The sequence below is a fragment of the Hippopotamus amphibius genome, chromosome 2 (genome assembly GCF_030028045.1).
Source record: "Hippopotamus amphibius kiboko isolate mHipAmp2 chromosome 2, mHipAmp2.hap2, whole genome shotgun sequence".
NCBI lineage: Eukaryota > Metazoa > Chordata > Mammalia > Artiodactyla > Hippopotamidae > Hippopotamus > Hippopotamus amphibius.
The window spans coordinates 77,387,653-77,403,614 of NC_080187.1; the positions used below are offsets into that span (position 1 = coordinate 77,387,653).

The 15,962-nt window shown below is 40.8% G+C and overlaps 1 protein-coding gene across 1 annotated transcript; it reads left to right on the plus strand.

Annotated features, from left to right (window-relative positions):
• The first annotated feature begins 1,977 nt into the window (after window positions 1-1,977).
• Window positions 1,978-15,929, plus strand: LOC130844382 (RNA exonuclease 1 homolog). Its single transcript, XM_057720657.1, has 10 exons — window positions 1,978-2,053; window positions 2,533-2,640; window positions 4,517-4,522; window positions 5,448-5,521; window positions 5,705-5,812; window positions 7,285-7,400; window positions 9,718-9,856; window positions 12,693-12,813; window positions 14,422-14,500; window positions 15,809-15,929. The coding sequence occupies exons 1-10, from the start codon at window positions 1,978-1,980 to the stop codon at window positions 15,927-15,929; spliced, it is 948 nt and encodes a 315-aa protein (XP_057576640.1).
• Window positions 15,930-15,962: the final 33 nt, after the last annotated feature.

Consider the following 15,962-nt stretch of genomic DNA (forward strand, 5'->3'; position numbering starts at 1 on the left):
TTCTCATTCAGTAGATCTGGGTACAGCATTAAAGCCTGAATGTATAACAAGAAAGAAGGTAGAGAAAAGAAGTTATTTGAAGTTGGTTGTGTTTTGAATAAAATCAGATGGTTGTGCTTCTCTTAAAAAAAAAAGAGCCTCATGTAAGAATTGAAACAACGTTGATGCTTTTAGAATCTCCTAATACTTCTCATAACAAAGAATTTTTCCTTTTACAAAAGCGTTGGCTAAAAAAGTATCTAGTAAATTCTGATTAAGTTTTTAGTAATAAATTAGGGGAACTTTCTTGAGAGTTCATTAGAGTGAGGGGATCTAGGCCTGGGTCGTTGGTGTTGGAAAGAGATCCTTGAACCTGAGCTATTTTGCCCTTGTGAGAGTCCTCACATTTCCCATTGTCTCCTGCTTGTAAACTTTTGTACTGTTCTTATCTGAGTGAGTATTAAGAACGGTTAAGCAAGATTTCAAACCAGAAGGCCTCAGTTTGTATATCAACTGTGCAGTGTGACTGTGGTCATATGTCCTTACTTCTCGGAGCCTCATCTAACTCTCTGTAAAAATGAAGTCAGTTCACTTGCTGTTCTGGGTTAATGTAAAATTTAAATCAACCTGCTCAGAACAGGTTTTGGTGCGCTTAACACGCACCAGCTATGACTGATATAACTCTTACTTACGCATCTCTCACCCAAAGCTTAGGACGTCACATGGTCTAGGGAACAGTATTGAGTTGTTGTTGTTGAAGGATTCGAAGACTTGGAATCTTTTAGGCTATTACTCATTCTTTTAGGCTACTCTCTTACTTAATGTTAATTCTTTGGGTTGGCCAAAAAATTCGTTTGGGTTTTCCATACGCTGTTACAGAAAAACCTGAACAAACTTTTTGACCAACACAATAGAATCATAGCATTTCATATCTAAAAGGATTGGTAGACTCTAATGTTACCACTACTCAAAAAAAATACTGTTTAAATTGTATTGAACAGCTTTTCTTTTTTTCTCTTAGGGCTCACAGGAATTTTTCTCCACAGACATCTTAAAGACTACCTTCTAACTGAAGAACAGTTACGTGAAAATAACTACCTGCAGCCCAACCCTGACAAACCAGGAAGTATTCTTTTAAACCCAGGCATGACAGAAACTCTTGTAAATGATCGTAAGTATATAGGTCCGAAAATTTTCCTTTCTACATGCTAAGACTGGAGCCCTAAAAGGCCCAGTGCTCTGATATTTTCTAACGGAAATGAGATTTGTGGCCAACGTAATTAGGCTACAGGTAAAAGCATTACTGCATTTCATGTCCCTTTCCATTTCGTTTTATTCCCAGTCTCTAAGTGCTTTATTTACGTAATCAATTTTATTAAGTACTGTTACCACCTCCATTTACACAAATGAGGAAACTAAAGTTCACAGAGGTCAGTTTATCAGAGGTCAGTCAGAAAATAAGTGGTAGAGCCAGGATTTGAACCCAAGGAGTCTGATTCTGGAGCTCCTGTAGACAGTGCTGCGTTCTGGATATTTCATACCCTCTCCCTAGGAATTCTTATAGAAAGCCTCACAATTAGTCTTATTATGTTGCGTTTTCTCCAAATGCTGGTCATAGTTAGTTAATATATTTCTCCCCACTCCCTCTCCCCCAGAAAAAAGAGACCAAGGGAATATTCAACATCAACACAACTGTCAAATCTTAGGTCCATCCGGGTTTGAAATGCAGTTATCGAGAAATTTGTCATTGACTAGAAGGTGTTTATCTTGATCTTTTGCATCTTTAGACCTTCTCTCTTAGGGATACTTTCACCATTTTCTGTACCTTTTCTTTAAATCCTCTCATTGGAAGGCGGTACACGTAGCAGCTAAGAACTTGGGTTCTGAAGGAGAAAGGCACGTCTGGGTTGAGGTGCTGGGTGAGTCATATGTCGCTCTCCCAGCGTCGGTCTCCCCGTCCTGAATGATGAGATGATGGTGGCTACCCCGTCAGTAGCTATGAGAATCTGCAAACATAGTGCCTCTGCCATGCCTGGCACAGTGCGTGCCTCGTGGTCTCATCACAGACACCCAGGTGAGAGCTGCTGTCATCATCCTCATCATTGAAACCAGCTCAAGGGTGATTAACAAAAACGTGTTCACGAATGGGCCTAGTGAGAAGCCCAGATATTCTCTCAGAGACTTAATAAACAAGCAAGTGACTGTGTGTCTGAAAGGAAGACGTGGGTCCTAATTCAGGAGTTACTATGCACCAGCATAGATGACAGATCGAGCTGGTGACAGTCAAGTTATGGTGTGAAAACCACAATTATCTGGTGTGGGGCTGACTCTGAAGGCAGGCAAGAGAAGGCCTGGTTGAGCTGTGGCAGCTGTGATGCGGGAAGCAGCTCACCTGCAAGTGCTCCTTTGCGTAGTCCCGTTCCTTTTCCTGTTCCTTTGAGATCGCGCTGCGTCTGTGTTCACGACAGGGTCAGGAATGCAAAGGCAAGTCCCTGCACTCAGATCCTCCCCCCCATCTATTCATGAATAATTCTATTCCATGTTCTGTTTTAGCTTCTAGAAGGACATGCTGTCGATGTGGAAAGATCTATGGCGTGACCCCCACAGGCAAACAGACAGGGGAATGTCACTACCACTTTGGCCGGGTGTTGAGTCACAAAGGCAAGTATCGGGTCAGTCTGTTTCATTTCTTTGATGAGCCAGTGCCAAAGCGGTGGAGAGAAAAATGGAATAAAGTATCCAGTTCAGTGTGTGTTTGTTAAATACAGTCTGGTAAAGAGAAACTGGGTCAGTTCAAAAGTTTCCATTGCAAACACCTCCTCCAGACCATCACGTCTTAACTCTGGAGCTTGCTGGCTCAAGAAGTGCGACTGTGATGACTCTTCTGCCTTTTTAAGTCCTCAGGTCCATCAGCTACTTCCTCACTTCACCTGCTTTTCACAGGCCAGCGTTAGAGTCATTGCCCATAGCTTTTCAGTTCCTGCCCCCGTCCCACACGGAGTGAGGGTGCACCCTTGATTCCTCACCCACAGCCCAGCCCCCGTTTCTCCTCCAGCACAGGAAACTCCCTACAGTCCACAAAGATGGTTTTTTTCTGCTCAAACCAAAACACCTGGGTGCCATTATCACCTCCCCTTGGCCCTCCCTCCCTTCCTCCTTCATTCAAAGTCTTTGTTTTGTTTTGTTTTTTCTTTTTCTCTGCCCGTGCCAGCGCCCTTGCGAGATCTTCGTTCCCCGACCAGGGATTGAACCCTGGCCTCGGCAGTGAGGGCACCGAGTCCTAACCACTGGACTGCCACGGAGCTCCCTGGTGCGCCCTTTCGTCTCAGCAGTGTCCACATCCCATTTGTTCTACCTCAGAAGTGTCTCTCCTCTGCCTCTGCTGCCCCACCAGGGCCACAAGACCCTCATCTCCATCCTAAGCTACTGCAGCGTCCTCCCAGTCTCACTGCTTCTGCTGTGCCTTTTCCTCTCTCCACACCCCTCCCCAATCTATTTCTCACCCAACAACCCCCAGAGTAATTTTTAAAATCACAGTTCTGTTTACATCACTGCCCTGCTTTCGTGAAAATTCTTCAATAACTTTATCGACCTGCCGAACTTGGCCTCTGCCGCCTATCTTGTACCCTTTCCATGGTTACCTTCATATCACACTGGCCACCTTTCTGGAGCCTCCTAACCTGCTGTCTCCTCTCCTTTTCACACAGCTGCTTCCTTCTCACCCTTTAGGTCTCTGCTTAAATATGACCTCCTCAAGGTTCTTTCCTCACCCCATGATCTAAAACAGGTCCTCCCTTTTCCATCGCAAAACGCTGTCACTGTCTTTGACAGCACCTAACTGCATTTTGTAATGATTTAGTAATTTATCTTCCATCTTCAAAAGACTGCAGGCTTTTGGAGGGACCATCCATCTTTTTTTCTCCCCATCATCCCCCCGGCACTTAGCATGGTACCTGATACAGGCTGTCAGTATCTATTTGGATAGATGGGTAAACAGATGAATTATTTATGTAGATATAGAAATGAATATGAATGCTATTATAATACATGCTATGAAGAAAATAAAGCAGGACAGAGGAAGTAGAGAGAAACCGGGGATATGACTGAATCACAGAATAACTATAAGAATAAATAATGTATCAATAGTAAAGTAAACCAGACAAGTTTGACTTAAGTGTTTAGGGCTTAGTTTTAGTGGGTGGGGAGGCTATAAATTCCAAAAGGGAAGAAAACAAGGAAGACGCTGAAGGAGAATAAGAGTAGCAGACTAACTACTATGTAGACTAACCACTGTGTGAAATAACTGGATGACAGTTATTTGGAGTGGGACTTTGGAGCTGATGGACTGGAGATTTTGGGCTGTTTCTCCACCTACTTTCTCTGAGACCTTGGGCCAGTTTCTGAAGCTCTCTGAGTTTTGTTTCCACATTCATTGAATGGGCTTTATGTGGCAGTTTAGGGAGCTGACATGGCCAATTCCTGGGTTATAACAGATGCTCTGTTAATACTGGTTCTCGACCTCCCTTTCTCATCACAGGACAAGGTAAGATAAAGCCATGAGATGTCAAGATTGGATGAGTAATATAAGGTTGGTTAAGCAAGGGTCCTCAGTGCCAGCCTGAGAAATCTGCATTTAATCAGCAGTGTACAAGTGAAGCACTTAAGGAAAGTAATGTAATGAAAAGGTACTTGGGGAGAATAAATCTAACCACATTTTACAGGAAAACTGGTGCAAAATCCACTGTAGGCAGAGAGATTTATAGGGAACAGTTGGGAGAACACTACCTTTAGCCAGAGGGAAGAAGGACTTGGGGTGGATGAGGGTATAGGTGCGATGGAAGATGTGAGAGAGATAAGAAAAGAGAGATGAAGGCTAGGGGTTGTTAGTGTGAAAATGTGCGAAGTGTCTGGCCAAGGAAGTGGAAGAAGAGGGTGTCAGGATTTTAGAGGTCCAGCCAAGGTTGGAGACAACATCTTTGTTATGGTCTCAGTCTACATAACTGGGTGATGTTTCTTTGGGTCAGGTCAACAACTCAGATACAGGAAGGGAGAGGGTGGTAGTTGGATCCAGTCATCTAGGGGCTTCAGCAAAGAGGGAGGGTCAGGGAGGAGAATATTTTGAAAGGATGGTTGAGGTAAAGTTAAAGCAGGATAAAGAAGTGAACCAGGAGAGGAGCTGAGGGACCAGGACAAATGATGGGGGAGGAAGGGGAGAAAGACTTTCAATACATGAGCAATTATAATTCACCTTCAAAGTGCAACCTCTGAGAACTCAGCTTCCAGGAGTCAGTTTTTTCTGTTTGTTACTTAATAGCTAGAAAAGCAACGGTGCAAAGTTTTAGAATTTACGTTAGATCACTTGCATGGTACAGTCCTGAGGATCTTTGTGGCTGAGATGCCCTGGGAGTTAGCCACTCCGCCTTATCAAGCTTGCTTGTTTTGACTTTTATTTTTTGTGTGGTTTGCAGTCCTTGGTGGCTTAGAAAGGCGGTACAGCTGTTGTGAAGGTGTCCTTGGATCCCCCGGGTGTCAGGTCGCCAAGGTAGGGCTTGTTCCCCAGAATGCTGCTTGTTTCAGAACCAGAGTTGCTGCCTCTGGCACAGACCTTGGGGATCGATAAGCATTTGGTATAATTAATTCACTAATTTTCAGTTGATGAAATTTTTATGAGCTTAATTGCTCTTGCCAGAATATACAGTAACTTATTTGGCAATGTTTGTTTCAGCTTCACGTTCATGACCAAAAAGAAAACCTAGAGGGCTTTGTGAAGACTTTTGTCAAGTTTCCACCCCACAATGGGAATCACGGTGTATTTGCTGTGAATTGTGAGGTGGTATGTTGGTTGTGTTTTGCCTTATTTATGCATGTGTAAAGAACTTTCCCAGGCTTTCTCTCTCAATCCCACACAGCTCTGCAATGTTGTTCACATATTTGCAGATGAAGCATCTGAAGCCGAGAAGAGTTAAGTGACTTGGCCGGGTTCCTGCACTTAGTGATGGAGCCAGGAGTTGGCCCATGATCCTCTTTCTATTACTTATTAATTTTTCTTTATATATAATCACCACGTGTCCTACTCATTCCATTGCTGAAATTACACACGTGGAAAAAAGTTATGAATACTACTGTTACCCCCCAAATCAGCATAAAGGCTTTCATTTTTTAAAAACGATTGTTTATAGAGACAGTAAAATACTTATAGAGATTTATCTTCCTTCATATGAGAATCAATACTGAACAGTGGGGGAAAACCAGAACTTGGAATCATGAGACCTGGGCAGCTCCACTGCTTATCAGGCAAGTCTCCCGGATGCTCTAGTCTATAAATTACGAGGTTGGTAACAACCCCGCAGTGACGGTGAAAATCAGATACACTAATATATGGATGGTGCAGTGTTTTGTATGAGTCAAGCATCATGTGAACAGTCATCTTTAATAAAACATAAAATTAAATTTTTATTCCCTGTGGCATATTTTGGAAAGCAGATTGGTGGAGTTTAATTATAATAAATACAGAAGGGAAGTGTTCTGTTTTCAAGCTTGGGTTTTTAATTGCAAACAATGAAAGCTGCTTCTGGCTTACAAATCAAATATCGTTACCATGTTGTCCTCTACAGTGCCATGTTTGTATAATTATATGGACATTTTTCATTCAGCTAGGTTTATAACTGCATTGTCCGATATGGTATCCACTAGCAAACAAACATGTCGATGCAGAGAACACAGGAGCATCTACCAGAGGGGAAGCAGGGGAGGGCAGGATGGGTAAAGAGGGTCCACTGTATGGTGATGAATGAAAACACAATTTTTGGTGGTGAAGCATGCTGTAGTGCTTATAGAAGTCAAAATATAATGTTGTACACATGAAACTTATATAATGTTATAAAACAATGTTATCTCAGAAAAAATTAAATTAAAAATTTAGTTCCTCAGTCATACTGGCCATATTTCAAATACTCAGTCCCCACTGGTGGCTAGTGGCTACCATATTGGACAGGACAGAAATAGAACATCTCATCTTCACAGAAGGTTCTTTTGGATAGCACTGATCGCTAATGAAAATAATTGTAAAGCCTAAGTCAAGAAAATAATTTTTATTAGCAGAAATGTTATCAACATTAAGGAAAAAATTAAAGCTCGGAACATCTTTTATATGACTGTCAGATCCACTCACTGGCTTTTCTTAGCAAAACTGAATGATAGGATTAAATTGTGTACTCTAGTTAGAAATATTCCTTTAAGATACCTAAGATGTTAAAATAGGTTTACTCAGTATGATATATAAATTTAATATTTCCATCTTTATAGTGCTATACAGCCAAAGGTTTGGAACTTACTCGAGTGACAGTGGTCGATCCCAGCCTCCACGTGGTCTACGATACATTTGTGAAACCAGATGAAGAAGTCATTGACTATAACACTAGGTATGCATTATACAGAGGGATTTGTTTTTGAAATTACAGTACATTCAATATGCAGTTTGAGTTTTAGTCTAGGTACTTTTATTGGAGTCAACTTTAGAGCATGCGTTAACACTGTTTTCTTTTAATTAACTTATTTGTTAAGAAATATTCATGCTCTGTTGAGTACCTTGATAGAATTATGCAGACACTGTATTATGCCCTGGGTAACAACCCTAAATAAGAGAGATGGCCTCAGCACTCATGATGTTTACATGTTGGAAGGGCAGGTAGGAGGCTAGAGAGGCAAAAAATATTAACCAATCATTAATCGGTTTCTTCTGAAAATACCATACTGTTCCCATTAGATGAAAATTTCTGTCATCCTGTAGACACGTTGCTGAGTATACATAGCTTCGATATGCATACAGAACACTGGCTCAGTGAGAATTCTATTTTATTATTATTATTAAAGTATGACACGTCTGACCCAAATTCAGTGCTAACTGGAGGTAGTGTGGTATAGACATGCCTCTGATTTTTAAAAACCTCATATAAAACACCCAATAATATCATTGATTAATTGAATTCGATTTCCTAAAGGCATATAAGCCGTATGACATATTTACGTATTTATTTAAATATAAAAAAGACACTGGTCTTATTCTAGAATGAAAATTTAGAAGTGTTAATTACTGGTATGATTATATTCAGTTTTCTTTAAATAACAAATTCTTTAGTGGTACTTAAATATGACGTGTGTGTATGTATCTGTGTGTGTGTATGTATATATGAACAAATATGCCTCGATACACATATACACATAGATAATATATAATATGCAGTGTATAGTGTATGGTCTATTGTATTATAGTATACGCATATACTGTATATTTTATACACATGTATGGTAATATATATGTATAATATGTATGTATAGTATATAGTACTATACATATGTATTATACATGTGTACGTCCATAATTTTGGAGCTCAGTAAGGCAAGGTGGTCAAGTGAATTAAAAGTTGTGATAAATTTTGAGAATAATTTTAAAGAATTCTGCTAACAAGCATTTTTTAACTTAAATTCCCTCATGGTTCATAAAAATGGTTGTATACATAAAAACTCAATAAAAGTAGCTTTATCAGAAAATGCACTTTGTTACTAATCTCTCTTCTGAACTCATTTGATTTTTTTTCCTACTCATTTTGGCCATGTCCCAATAGCCCTATTTTATATTTTACTTTTTTTTTTTTTTTTACTTTATTGAGCTATAATTGACAAATGAAATTGTGCTATAAAGTTATTGTACTCTTACTGGTTCTTGTTCTTCCATGGGTTTAATGGAATCTTTTCTAACTCCTTTCTGGAACAAGTCAGGAAATGCTTTGCTGATTGCTGATACTCATAGCAGCAAAATGGGAACTGAAGGTCTTTCATTAAAAATAAAAGAACTTTTGAATCTTAAAAGAAAAAGTCAGAAGGATTCAATGCATTGCATTCTTTTAAAACTGCTTTAAAGTGAACCCAAGTACTGCATCCATGATAATTTCCTCTTAAACCAAACATGTGACGATGCATCACGTTCCGTAACTAAGCCAGATGATGGAGCCAGGTATCTTTTGTTCCTTATAGGAGACACTAATATCAACATATAGCTTAAGTTGAAAGTACCTTTGCATTATTTTTATCTCTTTTCTCCTAATTTGCAGTGAAGTACAGCAGTAGCCATGTTTCTGAACACTTATTTAGCATGTGCTTCATGAAAACCACTAGGATAGTCAGTTCTCTGCATGTGTTTTCACTGTATGCGTGTATTTTCATTGGGTCCTCATAAGCCTTTAAGATTGGTAATTAACCCTACTTTACAGACGAGAGGACTGAAACCAGAAGGCTAAGTAACTTGTTGAAAATCAAATATAATAAGTAAATGGCAGAGTCATAGCATAGTTCAAACCTGGGCTACCTAGACTCTGTTCAGGGCTCCATCTGCTTTTTCATGCTCCTCACGTGTCATCTTTAGGTTTACCTTAATGGGAGATAGGCTACTTAACTAAACTGTAATTGATAAAACTCAGATTATACGAAGATGAGGGTTCACGAAGGCACTTTATGAACTTGTAATAATGTCTCCCCTAGCCTTACATGATTGATCCAAATTATAAATTTTACTAGGTTATATCAGTATAACCTAGTAAAGGTGTAGTTGGCAGTCATACAATAAGATCCTTGTTCTGTTCATCAGATGTTTGTCACGTTGAGTCGATAATGTGTTCTAACTATAACTGATGAAACCTGCTGAGCTGTCCTCTTCATGCACTGTGTGTCTTATTGGGGTAGGTTTTCTGGTGTGGCTGAAGATGACTTGAAGGACACAAAAACCTCAATCCGTGATGTGCAAGCCATCTTATTGAACCTGTTCAGTGCTGACACTATACTCATTGGACATAGCTTTGAACATAGCCTCTATGCACTTAAGGTAAAGAGTTACAGGCTCATATGCTTCCAAAACTCTGTTAATATGGTAGTCATCATTGTTACCACGGATGCTTGATTTGCCCCTTTAGACAAGACAAAGAAGACAAGAATCGCTGTGCTGATGACATCGTCCAACCATTGTAGACCAGAAGCAGCATAAGATAGCCCAAGTCATTTGGCTAATCAAGATCAGAAAGAAAGTCCATCATCCATTGTGATAAAACCTAAATCATTGTTCTGACATGGTCTTTGATCATTGTCTTAATATTCAGATGGGTGAAACTACGTTTATCTAACAGGTTGTTATAGTCACATCCTGGAAGATACTTTTTCATATTAAGTCAGGTAGGCTTACAGAGCCTACCTATAAGGTAGGCTCAAAATCAAATGGCGTGTTCATTTTTCTTGGCATGATAGACTTGAAAATCTCCCCCCTGAATACTCCAGATTCAAATGGTCTGTTCTTTGCTCCATGTTCTAGAACAGGAGTCAGCACACTGTGGTCCCTGTCAGCCACCTGTTTTTGCAAATATGTTTATTGGAACAGAGCCACCACACCTGTTCATTGATGTATTTTCTATCACTGTTTTCATTCGACGGCAGCATTGTTCAGTGGTTACAGCAGAAGTGATGTGGCCTGCAAGCCTAAACTGTTTATAACTTGGCACTTGAGACTGTTTGGTGGCCACCCCCAACCTAGGACACTGCTCTGCGACAGAACTCTCCATTCTACATGTTCACTCTCCAGTATGGTAGACGCTAGCCACATGCAGCTAGGGGGCACTTAAAATGTGTCTAATGTGACCGAAAATGATTTTTTTTTATTCTGTTAATTTACATAGACACATGTGACTGGTGGATAGCACACTGCACAGCACAGCTCTAGAACTTCGGGGACCTTGACGATTTATTTCAGCCACCTCTAGGACTTACCTTCATGCAGAGAAGGGCTAGTTCTTCTTTAGTGTGAGAATACACGTAAGGCCATTTAATTTTCCTGGGTGTCTGCCTCTTTCTCTGCAAAGCTGTACCGTAGTATAGATAGTTGTTTCACACAGCACTGTCGTCTCTACATGTGACAGATGAGACTGGAACGTGTTTCCACCAGACACCACCAAAGTGTGGGCAAAGAGAGTTGGGGACATAAGCTTTCTGTAAGAAAGCTCTTTACAGGGATGTCCTTCTGTCACCTCAGAGCTTGTCTCAAACGCAGTTTCTCACCGTGACGTTCCTGTCTCTTTTTCCAGGAACTGTTCTATTTCACCTGTCTCCCAGACCAGAAAATGTCAAGCCATCATGTTTCTTTATTCCTTGTAATTAGTCTGTTTCTTCCATCCAGATTACTCATAGATTTCACTCTTCTTCTCTATTTCCACCACCACCTTCTTTTATTTGCTCAGTACTCTGCAGCCAGGAACCAGTGTCTAGGAGGTGGCTGACAGATTGAGAATTTAATAGCATTTATGGTCAGGGTATAGCAGGTGCTAAACAGTAAATTTCCAATCCCTCTTTTTTTTTTTTTTTTTTTTTTAATTCATTTATTTATTGGCTGCGTTGGGTCTTCATTGCTGCCCGCGGGCTTTCTGTAGTTGCGGCGAGTGGGGGCCCCTCCTCATTGTAGTGCGCAGGCTTCTCGTTGAGGTGGTTTCTCTTGCTGTGGAGCAGGGGCTCTGGGCGTGTGAGGTTCAGTAGTTGTGACACATGGGCTTAGTTGCACTATGGCATGTGGGATTTTCTCAGCCCAGGGATTGAACCCTTGTCCCCTGCATTGGCAGCCGGATTCTTAACGACTGTGCCATCAGGGACGTCCGTAACCCCTCTCTTCTTGATCAGTCTTTAAATTACTCTTGTCCTGAGGCTAATCTTCTTCAATGCTTTTTCAAAGTACAGTTTTTTGTTTTTTTTTATTTTGGGGGGGTACACCAAGTTCAAGCATCTGTTTTTATACACGTATCCCCATATTCCCTCCCTCCCTCCCTCGACTCCCCCCCCACCCTCCCCATCCCAGTCCTCTAAGGCATCTTCCATCCTCGAGTTGAACTCACTTTGTTATACAGCAAGTTCCCACTGGCTATCTAATTTACAGTCAGGTACCAGTTTGATTCCTTGCTACAAGAGCTGTACTTTGTAAATGTTTATTGCAGCACTATTTACAAAGTACAGCTCTTGTAGCAAGGAATCAAGCTGGTACCTGACTGTCTAGGCTCTTGGTTATCTGATGCCTCTCCTACTGTATTTCCTGCTTCACTAAATCTCAGTAAAAATGTTTTCACCTTCTTCCATGTGTAAGCACAGGCGATTTACACCTAGATGGAACCAATCCTTGTCCATGCTCCCTCGCCAGAGACAGACAAAGAAACCACTGAAATGGGACTTGCCCTGGAGGGAGGTGTGCCCTCCTTCTGCTGAGTCACAAGGTGGGAGGAGCCTGGCTCACCCTTTGCCGGCCCCACCCCCACCCCTCCACTAATTATTGGAACCTCTCAGAACTCACTCCCCGCCCCCCCTTCTCCATAGGAAAGAGGGCGTGGAAGTCAGGCTGTTGAGATCAGATTTCCTTCTACTCTACTGGCTCAGCTTAGGCAACGTTCCTAACCTCTGGAAGCTTCCGTTTCCTTGGCTATAAAAAAGGGACAATAAAATAGCTACCTTGCTAGGTTATTCCGCAAGTCGTAGTGAGGTGATCCCCGTACAGTGCTCAGTGACTGGCCTGCTGTACCTGCTCATGTTCCTTGCTTTCGCAGCATAGTTACTGCCGCTCCAGTTAGTGTTGCTGCCATCAGTTTCCTTATTCTCTGGGAAGAACTTCTAAAGAGTTTTTCTCTCTCATTTGACAGTTAATTCATCCTTCAGTTGTGGACACGACAGTTATGTTTCCTCATCGGCAAGGCTTGCCTCACAAAAGATCCCTTGAGAGTCTAGCAGCTGACTGCCTGCAGAGAACCATTCAGGATGACGGTAAGAGCCTGCTTGTTGGTGATGAATGTCAGGATCCTAAGTCTGACTTGAGTGAATAAGTCGTGAGGTTCATGGTAAAGGTCTACTGTTTGAAATCCTTCCCTGTGGGTTCTCTTCCTGGGTAGAGAATCCTACAGCTTCTGCTTAAAAGTATTCCACGCCCACTGCCTGTCAGTCCTAGATGTTCCACAGGCATCAAAACAGCAGTTGAACTAAGGCTGGTGACCAGGTCATGGTTCAGCAAGTTGCTTGGCCTTGGAATTCATGCATAGAACTTTTGTTGGTGTAGAGATCTAATTCCATCCTAAATTTTGCTGTGTACCTCTTTTCATATGTGATGTCCATTAAGCCTAGTGAGATTCTAAAATTGATTGGGTCCAAGTTATCTCAACCAGGGTAAATAGTGTGCATTGTATAAGAAGTCTGGCTCACATTCAGTAGGTTCGTCATGGGTGCACTTGCTCTGTACTGGGTTGATAGATCTTGCTCTCAGAACTTTTTTCTTTTTGGTTTTTCTAATGAAAAAGACGCAACATTAAAGAAGGTAGTCAAATGCAACAAGTATAGCCATCAGCTGTCCTGTTAGTGGCACTGCCATATGTACGTGTCTGGCTTGGAATAGAGGTTATTCTGTACATTTCACGCACACCCATGTAGGCCCCTCTTTTGCACAAGATAGAAAAGAAAGTTAATTTTGAGTATGTTAAAATTATGTTATAAGGCTATATGTTTCTACAGATGCTCCTCTAATCATGTCATTTATTGTACAAAATACAGTTTTACCTTATTGGTCTTCATTCTTTCATTCTATATCTATTAGATACTAACCAATACAATCTTGCAGAGGATGTTTAATTTACATTACCTGCTTTGTTAAAAATATTCATCTCAAATGCTCAGAAAATGCTATTATAAACTTTGTAATGTGTTCTACTGAAAACAGTCTGGAACCATGGACCCAAAAATATTTCACCTAACAACAAAAAGTACCCTATGTAAAACAAAATCTTCTAAAAGTTACATAATACCACAGTTCTCTCAGAATAACACAAACAGTAATATACCATTTTAGAAGTGTGGTCCATAGGGTTTTTCTCACTTAATCTTCGAGATCATTTATTATTTTCACCAGAACTGTAGGCTTGACATTTTGGGTAGATTTCATCTACTTTTTAAAACCATGTCCTCTCGTATCTAAGGTCACTCTTTGTCTAGGGAGGTGTACTCTTTCTAGAATCCCTTATTTCCAGCTTCTTGTCAGGTCTCTGTCATTCAGTGGTGCCTGTCAATTTGTCACTGAATCTCTCTGGAAAAGAGGTTCATGGAGAAAGTACTGATGTGCTGTCCGTCACAGCAATGCAGTGACCACGTGACGGAGGACAGGCTACATAGAAAAAGGGGGATGTTTGTTCATCTAGATTTATGTAAAACATTTCCAAAGCAGCCAGTAGGGGTTGTTCTAAGTACGAAATGATGATATATTGATAAGTGGCCAGTGGTAATTTTGTTACAAACTCAAGACTTCGTTTTGAGACCATCTGTGGGTAACATCAGAGACAAGAGTTGTCTGTGTCTAATGTGTTATTTTATATTCTATACTGTTTGGAGGTCACAGTTCAAGTGAAAATGCAACTGCCTGCATGGAACTGGTCCTCTGGAAGGTCAAAGACGACCTGAAAGGAAGGAAGTAACCATTTGGGCCAAGAATTTCTTAAACCTCTGCATTGCTTCCATGACTCCCTGGCCTCCACTGCTGGCAGCAGAGTTTGGTCGATAATAACATGAGGTTTCTTCACACTTTCAAAGAGAAGAGGAGAAGGAAAGGCACTGTTGAGGTTTATTTATTACATTTTAAAGGTTAAATTTCCACAGTGATTTCTATAGCTGTGACTGGGGAGGAGGAGGAATGAGGTTGTTTGGAACTGGACTCATCTTTGTAGGCAGTGTGCAAATAGTGGTGGAAGATGGTTTAAAGTTGAAGTAATGGGTCCAGGACTGTCACAAAGGTCCTTTCTTAGGTTACTTAAATTTCTTTTTCTCTCTAAATGCTTAGAACCATTATACTGCTTGGAGTTAGAAACATCTTTACCTAACAAAATTGTATTCGTTTTCTTTAGATCATCTATATAAACAGAAGTAGAGATTTTCCTCACAAAATATATGGAAGCAAATGTAAACTTTTCAGTGTACTGTTAACATAAAAGTTTTGGTCATTTGGCTATTGTGTAATGTATTTTTATTCTAAGTGGTATATTCTTACTTGATTTTGATTCATATCAACAACTCACTGATTTTCTTTTTAAGGCAGTGTCCTGTGGATCTTCTAAACATGCTGACATCTAATCTATATACATAATACTGGAATTGTCTAATTTCTTTAAGGCGTTGGTTCTTTCCTTCTTAATTGCTTTTCGATAATGTGGAAACTGGCCTGTGGAAATGACATGACTTTATTCAGTTTGACTACTGACCTCTGAGTAAGTATGAGCCTTGAATATTAATGCTGTGAACATGGATGAGTCCCAGAGATGTTGGTCATACAGCCTCTGTGCCAGGAGTAAAGTCATGGCCACCTGATGGTTGATGGTGACGACGTGCCCTCCGTAAGCACACCTCAGGTTTGCTGCTTTGGTACTTTGAATTTACAAGTAAATCTTAATTATCACTGAATTCCTTTTTCTTGATACCGTAAATACTTCCTTAGTCATCTCTTCTACTTGATGAAGTAGATGCATAATGATGTAAATTATTTTAAATATCTATAATCAAGAAAGTCACGCTGTTATAGAAAAAGCGGCTGTTATTGTGTATTCCAAAGCCACATGCAAAATATGAAGATCTCATCCACATTTTTCAGATCATCCTTGTTCTTGTTCGGTTCCAAGTACATGCAGACCAAGAGGTGTTGGGAGTATCTCCACAAGATTTGAGCAAAAAGCTGAAAAGAACTATTGTACATGTATTTGGACCGGCTTCCGGTGGCTCTGTGTTGCAGACTCTGCTTCGCTCATGACACAGGTGGTGCGGCAGCAGCCCTGCTCTCACTGCATGTGCTGCCGTGCATGAGACGCATCGGGGACAAAGACAGTTTCCTGATCATTGTTCCTGACGCCTGAAGTGGAGCAGATGTCAGGAATCCGGAACGTGAT

Coding starts and splice junctions, on each gene's coding strand:
- LOC130844382 (XM_057720657.1), top strand. CDS start 1,978: ATGAGAATCTGCAAACATAGTGCCTCTGCCATGCCTGGCACAGTGCGT. Junction 5,522..5,704: donor CCGGGTGTCAGGTCGCCAAG/GTAGGGCTTGTT, acceptor TGTTTGTTTCAG/CTTCACGTTCATGACCAAAA. Junction 5,813..7,284: donor TTGCTGTGAATTGTGAGGTG/GTATGTTGGTTG, acceptor CCATCTTTATAG/TGCTATACAGCCAAAGGTTT.